The sequence below is a fragment of the Pithys albifrons genome, chromosome 17 (assembly GCF_047495875.1).
Source record: "Pithys albifrons albifrons isolate INPA30051 chromosome 17, PitAlb_v1, whole genome shotgun sequence".
NCBI classification, from domain to species: Eukaryota; Metazoa; Chordata; class Aves; order Passeriformes; family Thamnophilidae; genus Pithys; species Pithys albifrons.
The window spans coordinates 1310438-1325926 of NC_092474.1; the positions used below are offsets into that span (position 1 = coordinate 1310438).

The 15489-nt window shown below is 40.5% G+C and overlaps 1 protein-coding gene and 1 non-coding gene across 2 annotated transcripts; both read left to right on the top strand.

Moving 5' to 3' along the window:
• Positions 1 to 88: 88 nt before the first annotated feature.
• Positions 89 to 10031, top strand: RANBP1 (RAN binding protein 1). Its single transcript, XM_071571757.1, has 6 exons — positions 89 to 201; positions 1938 to 2074; positions 3833 to 3990; positions 5158 to 5286; positions 7189 to 7254; positions 8181 to 10031. Exons 1-6 carry the CDS (start codon positions 187 to 189, stop codon positions 8303 to 8305), a joined length of 630 nt encoding a protein of 209 aa, XP_071427858.1. The 5' UTR covers positions 89 to 186; the 3' UTR covers positions 8306 to 10031.
• Positions 7333 to 7464, top strand: LOC139680153 (small nucleolar RNA SNORA77). The gene has a single exon (XR_011699317.1). It is a non-coding gene; the product is annotated as a small nucleolar RNA SNORA77 (small nucleolar RNA).
• Positions 10032 to 15489: the final 5458 nt, after the last annotated feature.

Here is a 15489-nt window from a genome sequence, read left to right on the forward strand (position 1 = left end):
CGGTGCCGGAGCCCGGGCCGGGCCAGCAGCGGGGCGGGCGCTGGGGCGGGGCGGGCGGCGGGCGGCGGGCGGGTCCCACCGTGCCCCATCGTGCCCCGCGGCGGCGCGGCGCGGGCTGCGGGAATGAGGTAAAGGCGGGCGGGGCGCGCGGCAGGAAGCGGCGAGCGCAGCGCCGAGACCGGGCCCATGGCGGACACCGCGGTGAGGGGCGGCCGCGGGCCGGCGGCGGGCACGGGGGGGACGGCGGGGCCGCGCCGGGAGGGTGAGGGGAACAGGTGGGGCCCGCGCGGGGGTCGGGGGCGGGCAGGGCCCGGGGCGGGCGGGACGGGCGCTGGGCCTCGCCGGGGGCCGCGGCCGTTCAGGGCACGTGTGGCCGCTCGGGGCGGCCGCTCCACCGCCCCGGCCGTTCCCCGGAGCGCCCCGGGTGCTTTGGGGTGATCCCTCTCCCCATTTCCCTCCTTTTTTCTCCTCCAACTTCTCCCTCTCTCTGCCCCTCCCGCGGCCCCGCTGGCCGGACCCCTCACGCCACAGCAGCTCCTCACGTGCTTTATATCGCGGCGGTGTCGTGATAACGGGACCCACGTTCTCACATGTGGTGTCTGTGAATGGTGCATTTCTCATGCCTTCTGTAATTAATCGTTCGGGCGCAGAATGGATGATGAATTGCCAGGCGGGACGTGCTTCTTACACAGGAGAAGACAATGTGTAAAAGTTTGGCTAATGCTCCTTTTCCTGTTTTTTGAAAATAGATGTAATTTAATGCCTTTCTTGCTTTTTTTTTCCACCCACGCTGCAATTCTGAGGGCATAAAACTAACGAGAGCTGGTGTGACGTTGTTAACACAAGTAGATTTTACTTTGCAGCGTTTCTTACCTAATTCTCACCGACCCTATTTTCTTTTTTTTTTCTTTTTGGTAAAAATAGGCTGCTTTATTTCAGTTCCTTTATGTTCTTGTGGTGCATACCTTCTCTGTGAAAGATGCTCTGCATAAAGCCTGTATGAGTGGACTCTTTCATCTGTAAAGTAAAAATAGGATTAATATTTAGTATATATAATATATTAATAATGATATATATTTAATATAAACTGTTTTTCCTTTCTCTGTTATTCAAGCAGCACCAAAAAAAAGCCAAGCCCGCATCAGTTCCCTTGTCCTGAGATGGCTGTTTTGTGGCTTCATTAAACTTGCATATGAGTCTCCCTTCTAGGCCTGTGTACCGAGTGTTTCTCAGCAGCCCGTACGTGTGAACTGCTGGAGATGTTTATCATTTACCTGCCTGGGCACAAAGTAAAAATCTGTTCTCAGGCTTAACGAGCCCTACGGCAGATTCCTAAAGAACTTTAGTTAGAAATAGTGTTTGGACCATTTACCTGTAAAATAAAGTTCCTTGTCGAGTCTTAAAACAAAAAACTGAAATTATTGCATGAATTTTAGAGTTGGGCCTCCAAAATACCTTTGTCTGTGGGTGATTCTAACACATAAAACAAAAGTATGGACTTGGGATGTAGTTTGTCTTGTAAGGTGGATTAGGTGGTTGGTTTGATGTTGTGGAATTTTTTTCTATTTTTCCCATTAATGATGGGTCATTAGGCACTAAATAGTAGGGCTTTAGTAGCATAAAACACATTATGTAGGAAAAATGAGTGAAGAAATTACTTTTCCATAACCAAGAGCTATTGCTCCAAGGCCAAACATCTGCACAGTTGATGAGTGGTAGGATTAAAACACCTCACACTGCATCAGCACCTCTTTATTTCTTAGTGTCACTGTGTGATGACTTCAAAGCCACTGGTTTTCTGCTATAATAATTTTTCTTTACTGTTACAGGGCATTTCAACTGCTAAGGTGTAATTGCTGAAAAGTCACAAATGTTTTGATTTTAAACACAGCTATAAGTACTTTAGTTCCACAGTTCTGTGTTACTTTCCCCCTCAGGAAGCACACGAGGAGCACGATACCTCTACTGAAAATGCAGATGACTCTAACCACGATCCTCACTTTGAGCCCATAGTTTCCCTTCCTGAGCAAGAAATAAAAACTCTGGAAGAGGATGAGGAAGAACTCTTTAAGATGTAAGTAGAATAATTTGCTCTATTATCTGAATGTTTATTAAGCTTTAACTTGACTGTGTTTGTGAACATCTGGGTAACTTGTTAGGAATCTCAGTATGAAGCTGTGATCTAATTTGGTTGGTATTGACTGTGAGGGCAGAGATTGAGTTGGGGGTGGACAATAATGCCCCAACAAACTCAAGTTTGTAGCAGTAGAAGGGAGCTGATGGTACAAATCTGTCTTAGAATTGTTTAGCATAAAACAAAACAACAACTTAGGTAATAATTACAGGTTTGAAATTGTGTGATCAAAATGTGAAACAAGAATCTTGTTAGGAAAGAAATGAGATGTTTGTAGTGTTGCTGGGCTGTCTCCCTGTGTAAAGGGTGATGTGCAATATAGTGAAATAACAAAAGCAGTAGGTGCAGTGCAGTGTTGGGGCATTTGTGGCAGTACCTCTTTGTTGTGTTAAACAGTTTTATCTTTAGATTGGGCTTATTGTTAAATCAGGAGAGCTTGATCTGCCTGAAAAGAAGTGTAGCCTAAAGGCTTAAGAAGTGTTTTGAATTTGATCCCTGATATGCTTTCTTTAAATAGGTTTAAAAAATACTGGTTTTACTTAATCACAGGATGGTATTGCACATCTGGAAGAGAGATTTGAGTTCTTCTGCACATTCTTGTAATAACTGAAGGGATGGGCAGTTTCTGCCAGGTAGTATAGTGAGATCTCTGACACTTTGGCCTCTCTGCATGTGATGTGCAGTATCACATGGAATTTCTTTTTTTTTGAACTTTTATTTCAAAAGATTGTGGTAGTGAAACAAGTGTAAGTTCCAGTGCTCTGCAGGTTAATCTGCATGTCCACAAAGGGGTGATAGAGGAAAGAATTTTTTTTTGAATGCTGGTTGTTCTGATAGTTAAACCTACTGAATGCCAGCTGGACTTGGGAGTGATGACTTGCTTTGGTCAGTTAATCTGCATCAGAGCCTCTGTTAGAGCAGCTCCAACATTTGGCACTTTCTCCTGAAGGACCTGGTTTATTACAAGTCTTTATCCCCTACATTTTTATGTCTATCTTGTGGGAGCAGGGACTTTGTTTCCTGTAGCACTGCCTTGAACTCTTTAGCAGAGCTCAGACTGTGTCTTGGGTTAGTTATAACCAATATCCCAAACTGCTCCTGTTTGTTGTTTGGCACACTGGGAGCTTGGAAGATTCAGCTGTTCTGGAGCAGATCCTTTGCCCTGCAGTGCAGCACTGAGTTTCCTTCATTCTTGATTGAAGGATAGTGGCCAGTAAGCTCTGGGAGTTAAAAGGAAATGAGTGACTCTGGAGGGTGAGGCACTTTGTTAATAGTTCATCAAACATTGGGCTTGGAATTTTACAAAAGTCTTTACTTAGTGTTAAGCTGCTAAATTTTGTCAATACTGCTGGGTAGGTGAAGCAGTTGTATTTGTAGTGTATTTAACAACTCTGGCCATAGCAAAATCTGTTAATTAATTACCTGAATTTAGAAGGTTGCTACACCAAATGGGTTTGTCATCCCAAAGAGTGTCCAGAACCTGTTGAATTTTAATGTAATTTTGACATCATTCCTAATAGTTTATTATTAAATTTTCATATGAGTTTCTAAATCTATGGGTTGAATTAGAACAGGGAGCCTTATAAAAAATTGTTTTCTTGCCATGTGTGGCTTTTAGGAACAGCTGTACTGCTCAGTCAAGTGTGCTGTTTTCTAATACTCCTGCATGCAGACTAATGAACTTCTCTTTCCTCCAAGGCGAGCGAAGCTCTTCCGGTTTGCATCTGAGAATGAGCATCCTGAGTGGAAAGAACGAGGAACTGGTGATGTGAAGCTCCTGAAGCACAAGGAGAAGGGAACAATTCGCCTCCTCATGCGGAGGGATAAAACTCTCAAAATCTGTGCAAACCATTATAGTACGTTATGCAGCACAGGACTTGTTACTTTGTGTTAAAACATGAGTTTGTGCCACTGTACAGTGTAGATTAAGAACTCGGGGGGTTTAGTAGCAGCTAGAGAGTTACTGCACATCTTTTTAAACAGGCATCACATTTATATTGGACTGTAAATATAGTTGTGTCTTGCTTTCACACAAGGCTACAAGCATCAAAACCCCTGAGGGCTTATTTTATTAATGGAAGGAAGCTGGAGGTTTTTTCCTTCAGTCTCTGGATACTGCTGTATGACTGATAAATTTATACTGTCTCTGTCAAACGTTTGGGTTTTTTTTTCCTGGAAAAGCTGCTCTCAGTATATATTTTTTTATTGAATTTATGCTGACTCACAGGCAGACAAAAGGACTCCTCATTTTTGCAACACATTGAATGGAACAAAATGTAATTTGATCTCTATGTTTTAAAAATGCAAGGAAGGGAGTAGACTCTTCAGATTTCTCCTGAACTTGACAGGACCCAGGGGACCAAGGAGAAAATAGCCCTGCTTAAACTTGGCATGTCTGTGATGTTCCAAGTTTTATAGCAGTGTGAGAACTTCCCCAGTCAGTCAGGTGAAGTAATTGTAGCATCTTGAAGGGAAAGGGCTCCATTTACTGGGAGGGAACAAACAGATTGAAAATACACTGTGTGCACCTTGCAGTGCTGCAGAATTCTGTACTACAGCTTTAAACTGATGGGAGAGAAATTAACTATTTGATGACTAATTGAAGGAATAATGGTTTTTTAATTAATTTTTGGTAGTGTTTTCAGTGTGTAAAAGAAGAATGAGTGCTGTTTGTCTGTCTGGATACCTTTTCCTCCTAAATCATTTGCCTGTACCTCAGAGTTGTGCTTAGTAACTGCAACTCTTAGTGTCACAGTCATCTGTTTTAAACAAAAAATTGAACGAAACCATCAGTTTCTTAACAAAAGAAATCCAGCATCCTCCTACACACTGATGGTCTTGCACTGTTTTATTTGATAATTTAAGGAAAATTGCATATGGGCACCACTGTCTTCTGTTTATCCAAAGTAATTCTGTGTAAAGTGCTTTACGTGGCTGTTGCAGCCCGTTGTCAGATTCATGGAGGCTGGTGTGGCAAACATTTACTGTTGTGCTCTGTACATCTTCTGCTGCTTTCCTTTCAGTCACACCCCTGATGGAGCTGAAGCCTAACGCTGGCAGCGACAGGGCGTGGGTCTGGAACACACATGCTGACTTTGCAGATGAATGCCCCAAGCCTGAGCTCCTGGCAATCCGGTTTTTAAACGCAGAGAGTGAGTGTCCTGGCTCTCAACTTACACTGATTTAAACTGTTGTGTTGCACTGCATGTTTAAACACTGCTGTAAATCTCTGCTGTAGATATGCCATATCTCACCCCTGCATGGTACTGTCAGCTAATTACTTCTTTATCTGAGAGGAGTCTGTTAATCACTTAACCATATGTGTTGACAAACAGTGTAGCAATTAGATCTCTAGTGATATTTGCACAGTTTCTGCTCTAGGCACTTTTTTTAACCTAAACCATTTCATGCAAGTGCAGTGCCAATTAGAATAAAACTAAAAGTGGTGTAGAGACTCAGATGCAACTTGCATTCCTTTAGCTCAGGTGCTGAATTGTAGTTCAGATTAGATATTTGCATTAGAAGCAGGGAAAGCCTGACCTGATATTTCTGGTCTATCTGCATTAGCAGAACATCTCAGTAGTTGTTTTTTTTAAATTAAGGATGTAGTATCTTCTTTGTTTTGATTAAATGGAACTCTCAGGGGAAAGTGCTAGTCAAACCCATCATACTAGTTGGCAAGCTTTTCTGGAGTGACTACACTGAGTACCAGAACAGCAAAGTAACTAATTATGGATCAGCTGGGATTAAATCAAAGAAGTGTTTGGGTGGAGGAGGACTTATGTTGTTTTGTTGTTTGTTTTTTTTTAAAGAAGCAAAATTAAAAAAGTGTTGCAATTCTTGCTTTACAGTGTGTTAGCCTCCTTTTCTGCCTACCTACTAGATGGATCATAAAGGCTATTTTAATACTAGATGTATTTGCCTGCATCTGGGAAGAACTTAGTGTATCTTGCTTCTTTCCTTTTCTTAAGTCTCTTAATATTGTATTGTTAAGCTGAACAAATCTTTCTGGTCCACTTGCTTAGTGCTTGCTTTACAATCCAAAAGGACATTAAGGGGTTTAGTAACTTTACTCATCTGTGAAAGGCCTTTCCTTCTTTCTGGTGGAGGTTGTTCAGATTTTTGAATGTTCTGTCTTGGGGGGAAAAGTCCTTTCTTCCTGTTTGCCCTTTGCAGTACTGGCTGAGCAGGTGACAGGTGAACAGACCAAAGTATGTCCTTCAGGGTATCTCTCCTGTTTGAGATGCTTGAAAAGGAATCCATACAAACACTTCTGGAGTAGTTTCATAGTACCTTCAGAATGTCTGTGGGGCAACAGTGACCTCGTGTGGTCAGCCAGACCGGCCTGGCATAACAAATCCCCTGCTTTGTCGTTCTGGTGTTAGGAAGCACTTTGCCCATTCTGCTTTTGTCTCTTGTTGCTTGTATTGTTTGTGTAGAAACGTTCTGTATCTAGATCAGCTGGTTGGAATGACTGTTGAGTCAGGTGGTGGCTTGGACCAAACCATCACGACAATTCTGCATTCTTAGCTCTTGTAGTCAAGACTGTCTTGAGCCCAGCCTTTGGGTACAGTCTGAATGCTGCACTGCTGAAACAGGCATTACCTTCCCTTGCTGATGCTGAGAACACCAAGTTATGGTAAGGTTGTGGGAGACTGTTAGGATGTAACAAAGCTGTTAAAGATAGTAGTTCAAAGCTGATCTTCAGTCTTTTGCATACATAGTTTGTTAGCAGTCTCTGACATCATATTCCTGTTCCTGTAGGCTAGAGACAGCTGGGAGTTGCAATAACTACAAAACAGCTCCTGCTGGCATTCCATAATATTTTGCAAAATAAGCTGCTTCAGTAGACTTGCTGAAGAAAATAAACTGCTTTTGCACAAAGATGTTATTGGAGAATTTTGCATCTTGTGTGATTTAGTAGATTGCTTCATAAGTGCCTAAACATTTTGTTTACACAGCTTTTCATTGGGTGTCTTTCCTCAAGATCTGAAGTATTCAATGTTGCAAGGCAGTAAAACTAAAGAAAAAATGTTTTCTCTTTACTGAAACAGATGCACAGAAATTCAAGGCAAAGTTTGAAGAATGCAGGAATGAAGTAGGCAAGACAGCAAAGAAAGGTAAGGTAGTCTCAGTGTAACTGTGCCACGTTTTCTAACTGTGTGAGTGGTTATAGTCCCCTGGAGTGTCATGTTCCAGCAGACTCACTCTGTGCTGAACTGCAGCCTTCAGTTCAGGTGCTTTTCTGTCTGCAAGAGTAATGGCTCACACCAGTGACGATGGCCTTCCTTCCTGTGGAAGGCTGTTACAGTTGCTGTTGGGACATAACGTTTTTAGAGGCTACTTGAGAAGTACTTATGGCTTGCAGGACACAAATGAACTGAGAACACTGCAACCACAGTGCTGTTCCTTCCTTCCACTTCCCTTTCTCAAATTCCACAAAAATATGATTCTGCAAGTATAATACTTAATGCTTTTAAAGTTGTAAATATGTATGAAGTTGTAGCATTTATTCACAGGTCCCTTACTAGATTATGGCACCAACTTGTAGAATTGCCTGTGTGACAATATCACACCATATCAAATAAACACTTCCATCTTTTCTGAGTAATTGTGGTCTGCATCAGCATTGTTCAAGATATTTAGATTGGAATTTTCCAGTCTTAAGAATTCCTGTTCTCCAGTTTCAAACTGGGGAACTTTTGGGGTATTTTTAAGATGACAAGAAGCTGGGGACTTGTCTGGACTCTGTATGGAGCTTGGCTTTGGCAGCAGCACAGCTGGCCAGATGTTGCCCATTCCTCAGTTCCTGTAATTAGGCCCTCATGTAGTGATTAACTTATGCAAGTGATAGTTCTCTAATTCTGAGGTAACAATTACCAGAGGAAAAGAAACAGAATGTGGAGAATGTCTTTATTTTTGTTTGTATTCTGAATTCCAGCTGTCTCTCCCCACCCCTCTCACCCTCCACTTCCCCACTCTTTCCCCTCTATCAGGAAAATCCATTTCTCCCTCTCTTTAACACTCTTTCTAATGAATCTTTTAGCAGGCACAGACAAAAATGATAGTGCTGATAAAGTTGCTGAAAAACTAGAAGACCTTTCTGTAAAGGAAGAGAGCAGAGAATCTGAGAAGAAGGAGACCAAGGAAAAAACTGAAGAAAAGCAATAAAATCATCCTGGGCCTTGCAGTTTTTCCTTACTTTTTTCTTTCTTTCTTTCTTTTCCTTTTTTTTTAGTTGACTTTTTTTAATTTTTTTTTTACAAGGGACTTTATAAGGAACTGAATTCAACATTCAGGTTGTTTTTTCTAAGCTTTTGCCCTTTGGAAGGTGTCTTCAGAAAAATCCATTCCCCAGTCATGCAAATGTACTGTGCTAACTTTCTTTTCCATAGTGGAAACACTTGCAGTCATCCAAAAGAGTGAATAAAACAAATGTGAAAGCAGCATCGGGGCAGAACTGTAAAGGCTCATGAATACACTTGTTTCATTGGGTGTTAAGCTACATATCATCATTCCTGTGGATTAGGTAGGTTAACAGACTTTCCCAACAGGATTGCATTCCTGTTTCTTTAATAGAGCAGACCTTTCCCACTTGCTGCTGTGTACTGAGCAAGGAATGTGCCGGTGCTGCTTGAAGCGCAGCAGACTCTGGGATCAGGCAGTAAGAGCATTCCTGGCACACTGTTGATGATGGTTCATCAGACAGTGGAAATAAAGGTGGGGGAGTAAATAGTAAATGTACTATGTGAGATTTGAGAAGTGTTTTATGAAACAAAATCTGTGCTTCCCCCTGCCCTAAATTTGCTAATACTAGAAAGGATTTATTCCAGCAGAAAGTTGGTGCTGCTGTCCCAGATCTTCCACGAGGTGCTGCCTGCTGACTGAAGGCACAGCAGCCTGTCATGCCGAGGTGCATGCAAAGGAATCCAAACTGTTTTGAGTACCTTCCTGTGAGATTCCCCCTGTCAGCATATCAGAGCAGTGTAAAGAGAATTTCTAAGCTTGTTTTGGTTTTTTTCCCAGGAACTTAGATTGTTGTTACAAACTGGAGGAGTTTTGAACTTCTCAGATGCTTGGTAGGGAGGCTGTGCCTCTTGTAGAGTGGTGATCTGGCATTCACTTTGGAACAGTTAATTATGCTGTACATGCTTGAGGGACACACTCCTTGCCAGAATAGGCAAATTAGATAAACAGAAGACATTTGCAGTGAAGAGATTTGACCAATTTCAAGTTAGTGCTAGAGTAAGAAAATAAACTGTAGTAAGCAATAAAGTCAGCATAATTAAGATTGATAGCTGAATTGAATTTTGTTGTGGAACACTAATGCAAAGATTGTGTTAGGATAGTAATCAAATAGTTTCCAGAATAATTATGAAAACAGGACAAAACTTGATAAACTTTAGGACTGAATGATGTTAACATTGGATAGCAAGACCTTTTTATCTTCATAAAGAGGCTTTTCACTGGGGCAGGTTCTGCAGTCTACTTGAGGAAAATAGATTTTCTAAAATATCACGTCTTTGTCCTTAGCACTGCTTTTTGATGCTACTGTGAATGAGTCTTAAATCTGGAACTGTAATTAAGGTACTCACTTCATTCCAACAAAGTAATTCCTTTGGTGTTTGGCACGTTCCCCTTCCAGTACAGCAGATATCAAAAGTCTGTTAATTACAAAGGTGGTTGAAAGGCAAAATAAAATGCTCCTTAGTGTCTCTGGTCTGGAAATAACAAGACAAAGCTATTCTGAAGTATTTTAACATTTGAATGTAAAAGCCAAATCTTTATCCATGAGTCACTGTAAATTCACTGATCTGATAATGTCAAACAGTGTGTCTAAATTGATAGAAATGACATTTAAAAATTTCAAAATAAAGTTACATTTTCTTTTAAAGGATTTGTTTTTTATTTTAAGAACTTACTGGGAATGCATTTTTAGTCTGCAGGGGCAAAGTGATGAAAGCAGCAAAATGGGTGAGTTGGATTTCACTGTCAAACATTGTACAGAAGAGGGGAGGCAGCACCAGAATGATTTAGTTTTGTCTTAATATTAGATATTGATGACTTCTGCTTAATGTTAGTACCCCCTCTTTCCCTTCTCATTTGTGCATGCTTAAATGATTTGAAGACATTTCCATTCCTGTTTAGGTTAACTGAGCCATGTTTACAGTTCATGGATTGAAACCAGCCCTGCAGGTCTGCAATCCCAAAGAGCAAAGTCATGAGAGACCACTAAGGGAAATAATTTCTATGGATAACATTTGACTGAAGAATGTTGTAGTCCCCTAAACTAAAGGATGATCAGTCAATGTTCTGGTCACTTTAGAAGCCATAGATGTGCTGGTCTACACATTAAAAAGCAGTAAGTATTTTTAAAATTGATCTTGGTGAAATAAGACCCTTTTTTGTGCAAGTCATTCTAATGATGAACTTCCCTCTGTGTAAAGTAGAGAGCCAAGAGGAGTCCTTGCAATGTTTGTGTAGTTTGCTCCATACTGAGTATTCCAGAGCTCCAGCTGATGCAGTGTTGTCTTGTCCCTGCTGCCCTGGTCACCAGGTACTCTTGTTTTCCCTCCACCTCCACTGCTGACAGGGTTACTGAGATGGGAGAATTTGGCCTGCCTTGTCATGCAATAACTGCTGCAAAAGTGCAACAGTCCTTTGGCAAAATGCAGAGTTGTAGTGCAAAAGCTGCCTCAAAATTTGTGAGCACCTATTCAGATACATCAGTTGCCTTGTACTTGTTTCTGAAATGGCAATAACTTCAGTGTGATTAATGTCTGAACCTGCTTGAAGGTTTTGTGTCATAGTAAAAATAGATCATGCAGAAACTTCTGTAATTCACAAAAATTCAACAAATCTTTAATTTCTGCACTTCACAGAAGTGTGTTGAGAATTTGTTTCTAGGATTTTAGAGGTGAACTGGATTCTAAGCTACTTTAACACCTGCAGTTGAACAGTGACTACTTTCTTTTTTACTTCAGTGAGGCAAAGTAACTCATAGCATGTTTAAATGTAAACTAAAATAATGAGGAATTTAGTGTTGCTAAAGCAGCTGGATAAAAAATCAAGACTTTTTAGGCATTTCCAACTTCAGTAACAGAGTAATGAATCTTACACAAGATACAACAATATTTTTAGAAGGTTTTCATCTATTTTTGATAAAGAAGGAAAATATAAGAGGGTTGGTAAGGCAGTGTAAGGTGCTAAAGTCTGCAATTTGTACAAATTTCCCCCTTGCTTCAGGTTTAGAACATGCTGTACAGGCCAGGCTTAGTGACCCAGCCTGTGGTGGCACTGATGGGTTTGTGTGTGTAGAGCTGGATGAGTATCTGAGGACATCTGAGTCATGAATTTAACTTTGAAATCATTAAGTTTTGACAAGCATCAAAAAGTATCTTCTTGGCAGATAGTTAAGGACTTGTCTACTTAGAGAAATTAATTCAAAGTAGTTCTCTCTAAATCATCCCATGTTAGTTATTTTGAAGACCAGCCTAACAAGTTGTCTTTTTTTTTCCTTCAGGAATAAGCTTGTCTTAGTGATACTCAGTATCCCATTCACACTTTGCAAATGACACAATTTGTTGTGTTTTAATAATAAATAAAGATTCTTTTTTCCTATGTGATAAGGTAGCTTGTATTAAACACAAGGTCTCTGTGATACCAAAGCCTCAGAAAATTAAAATTCTTCTCGACACTGTGCAGATATGAGAATGTTGTGAATCTCTATTTTTGATGCAACATGCTCAAGGAATACCTGGATGTAAAGGGCAAAAATGAGTCTGAGTAGTTTTTTGAATTTTGTCACTAGATGCCTTGAAACTTGTTTAATGTAAAAATGTGAAGGATTCAACTGAAAAATGAGGGTTTAATTTTCACACATACCTTCATCATGGAAAGATCTATGTAGAGGACAGGAGGAGGGTGAGGTTTGCAGTTGTAGTGTTTTAAAATTTCTAAGGTCTTGTCTATGTGTAAATTTGCACTAGCTCAGTAAAGTAAAGTGTGCATAAACAATTTTTTATGATTATTTATTTAGGATTTACTTTAAAGTCAGGTCTAATTATATTTAGCTAGAATTTCTCTTTAAAACAGAAATGAGAGGGACTGCCAGTCTTTTACCAACATTAACTAAATCTTTGACAATGTATAATTTTCAGAGGAAGGAGCTAAGGAGAGGTAACTACAACAGAGCAGAATTACTTTGCTTGATGAAGAAAAGTTTGAAGTAATCAGCTGTAGAGTGGATTGCACATGTAAGTGATTTCTGAGACTGGTTCATGTGAAAACAAGATGCTCTCTCAAGTAAGCAACTTGTGCAAATACAGAATAAGGATATCTTGAAGTTGTGAAAACTGACAAGCACAGGTACAAAAATCCTTATGTTTAAGTGTTGAATAGTTATTTGTATCTACAGCTGTGCATCAGATTTATGAGCACTGCCACATTTTTACAATATGCACATTTAGGTAGAGGCTATTTTAGACTATACTATTTAAGCACAGACTATCTTTGGCCAGTTCTATCACAGTCAACATTAACCACTGAAGACCTGTTTGTATTTGAAAGATCTGTCTAACTAGTTTGCTGCAGTCTCCTAGTGAAAGTGCAACCTATTTCAGATCCATAAATAAATCACAATTGTAGAAATACTTTTTTAGGTATTAATGGTGAAGTTAATGTGTGTGGGGTGTATTTTCTGTGGTGTTAATAAAATGTTTTAGTACAGGCAAGGTGGTAGCACAAATCTGGATTACATGTTACACACAGCAAACTTTGTGGGGGGTGTCTGACTACTGCAAGTATTTTCTGAATGTCATAATCCTAAACATGTTTTCAGCTTTCAAGCTGGAGAAGTCCAGCTTGTTTATCAGTCTTGACTCTACAAACTTACATCAGCTGATTCATCATGGATATTAACTTCTGTATCAGGATGTGTAATTTACTTATGATCTAACAGAAGCTGGTGGTGTCACGAGTTCTTGCCTTTTCATGTTGTGCTGCCTGACCTCCTTTCAAGTAGTTAAAAGCTTGTAATTTTCTAATGCTGTTTTTTCATGAAAGCAAATATGGCTATTACAAACATCAACAAAGATGGATTGGACATTAAAATGACTGAATATTTTTTATTTTTTAAGGATATTTCTCAAGACTCTTATACCAGGTATAATTAGTTACAGTGCTTCATATAATAGTGCTTATCACTTTTAATATCTTGGTTGCTGGTATATGAACACTGGTGGCTTTCAGTTTCAGCAGCATCATTTAGACTGATATTTCAGTGGAGAATTACACTTAATGGTTTTAAACAGGATAGTTGGTGAATTTTCAAAACTATTTGGAGGCCTACATCATTCTGAGGTAAGTGGTTTCTTGTGGGGATTGTTTAGGAATCAGTCTGTGGAGTTACAAAAGTCACATAGTAAATGCAACTTGACATGCCCCATCACTGCAGTTGGAAAATACAGGAGTTCTGTTCTGGGCAAATGTTATTCCTTGGAAAATATCTATTGGAAAAATCTAGAAAACTTTGTGGGATATCTGTTTAGGCCACTGAAAAGTCATTATTAGGCAATAATTTCTTGATTTATCATCTGGTAAGAAATTGAGAACTAAATGAAAATTGTCATATTAAAGTTCCAGTGGGTAACTTAGTAGGTCTGGCTTGTCCCCAGAACTATCTGGCCCTGCTTGGACTTCTTGGCAAGACTGTGCAGCTCAAAATGATCCAGATGTCCTCTGTTCTAAGCACTGCAAATTTGAGGAAAAAATAGGCTTTACTAAACTGATTGCTGATCCTTGAGAGTTCTGCCAGTGGCCCTGAACAGTTTGCAGGTCACCAGTACTACATGGACTGGCAAATGCATTTATTGTAGTAAGCAAATCCAGCAAGAAAAGTAGAATTATTTATTGTGGTCACTGTTCAATGACAACAGCAAATATGAGCTAGGAGCTAAATTGCATAGTGACCAATAAAGTATTCCAGGGATTTTCAGTACTTTGAAGTGTGCAAAATGAAAGAATTTTCTTAACCATATAGCTAAGATTTCCAGCTAATAGTAGTACCATTATTTGATATGAAAATTGCATGGCAATCAAGGTTTTTTGATGCTTGCTCTGTTATGAGGTTCCTTTCATCTTACCAGCTCAGAGTGGTCCCCTGCCATGTGGCTCCAACACAGCTTCTCACTTGGGGTAAAGCCTCAGTAAAGTCTTGCACAAAGACATGCAATTACTAGCCATGCCCTGCCAGGTTATTTTTAGGTTGCTCTTTGTAGCTCTATTTGTTCTTTGTCTAGTCATTAAATCTTTCCCTAACTTGTGCTGCCATTGCTGTTTACCTGAGTGCTGCCAAAATTTTCTGGCATGCTGGTAAGGTAGTGTGAATCCAGAACCTGCAGTCAGTCCCTGGAATAAAGGTGTTCCAGGAGAGCAACTCTGAGACATGTCTGTTCTGCTTTAGTCAAGTCCTCCTCAGACATCCCTACAGTTTGACTGGTAAAGTCACCTCATGGCTTTAAACACACTTGGCTTATAATAATGAGATTGAGACTTGCTCAGCAGTGCTTTATGCTCTCCTGAAAACAGACTGTTCTTGAGAGCTGGAGTGTTAGTGGGAAGGAAATGAGGTGAACTGTTGGACACCAAATTACAGAAAATTATTGCTTTCTGATAGCTGATCTGCGACGTGCCCCAGAAAAAAGCAGAATTCAGCATAACACTGTAGGCTTGTAACAGAGAATGTCTCAGGCCTCTTGTGGAAATGGTGGTTCTGCTCTGCTGCACAGCACCAGTGGTGTGATCCACAGCATGGTTGTGCAGCCCAGAGCAGACTGGCACTGTGTTCTTCAAGATCAGTTGAAGTTTGGAGATGTGTCCCTTCTTGTTGCTCTGTAAGCTACAATTCTTTGTGCCCTGATGCCACATACTCACAGGGTTATCTTTAGTCTCCATCTGTAGAACTGTCTCGTGATTGGGAGATCTGGAGGAAAAAAGTGCCAAATTTGCTGCTGAGAAGCTTTGAGAGCAGGAGTGGCTGGAAAGACTGGGCCTCCAAATTGGGGCTGCTACAGTGAGATCTGCATTAGTGTCAGAGCAATGAAGGGAAAACCATTCTGAAGGGTGGAAGGAGCAGAAGCCCTGAATCCTCCCCACTTGCAAAGCTGCCTTTGACAAGCAGAGTTTCTAGAGAGGAAGGAATCCTTGGGGGAAAATACAGTTGAAGGTACTGAGGTGTGGAGTGGGCATAGTCTCCTTAAGGATAACTGCTGTATTCACATGAAGGGATGTTACTGTTGCAGAAGGGCTTAGTCCTTAAAAATAATGAAATTTAAATAAATCATCAAGCTCCAAAT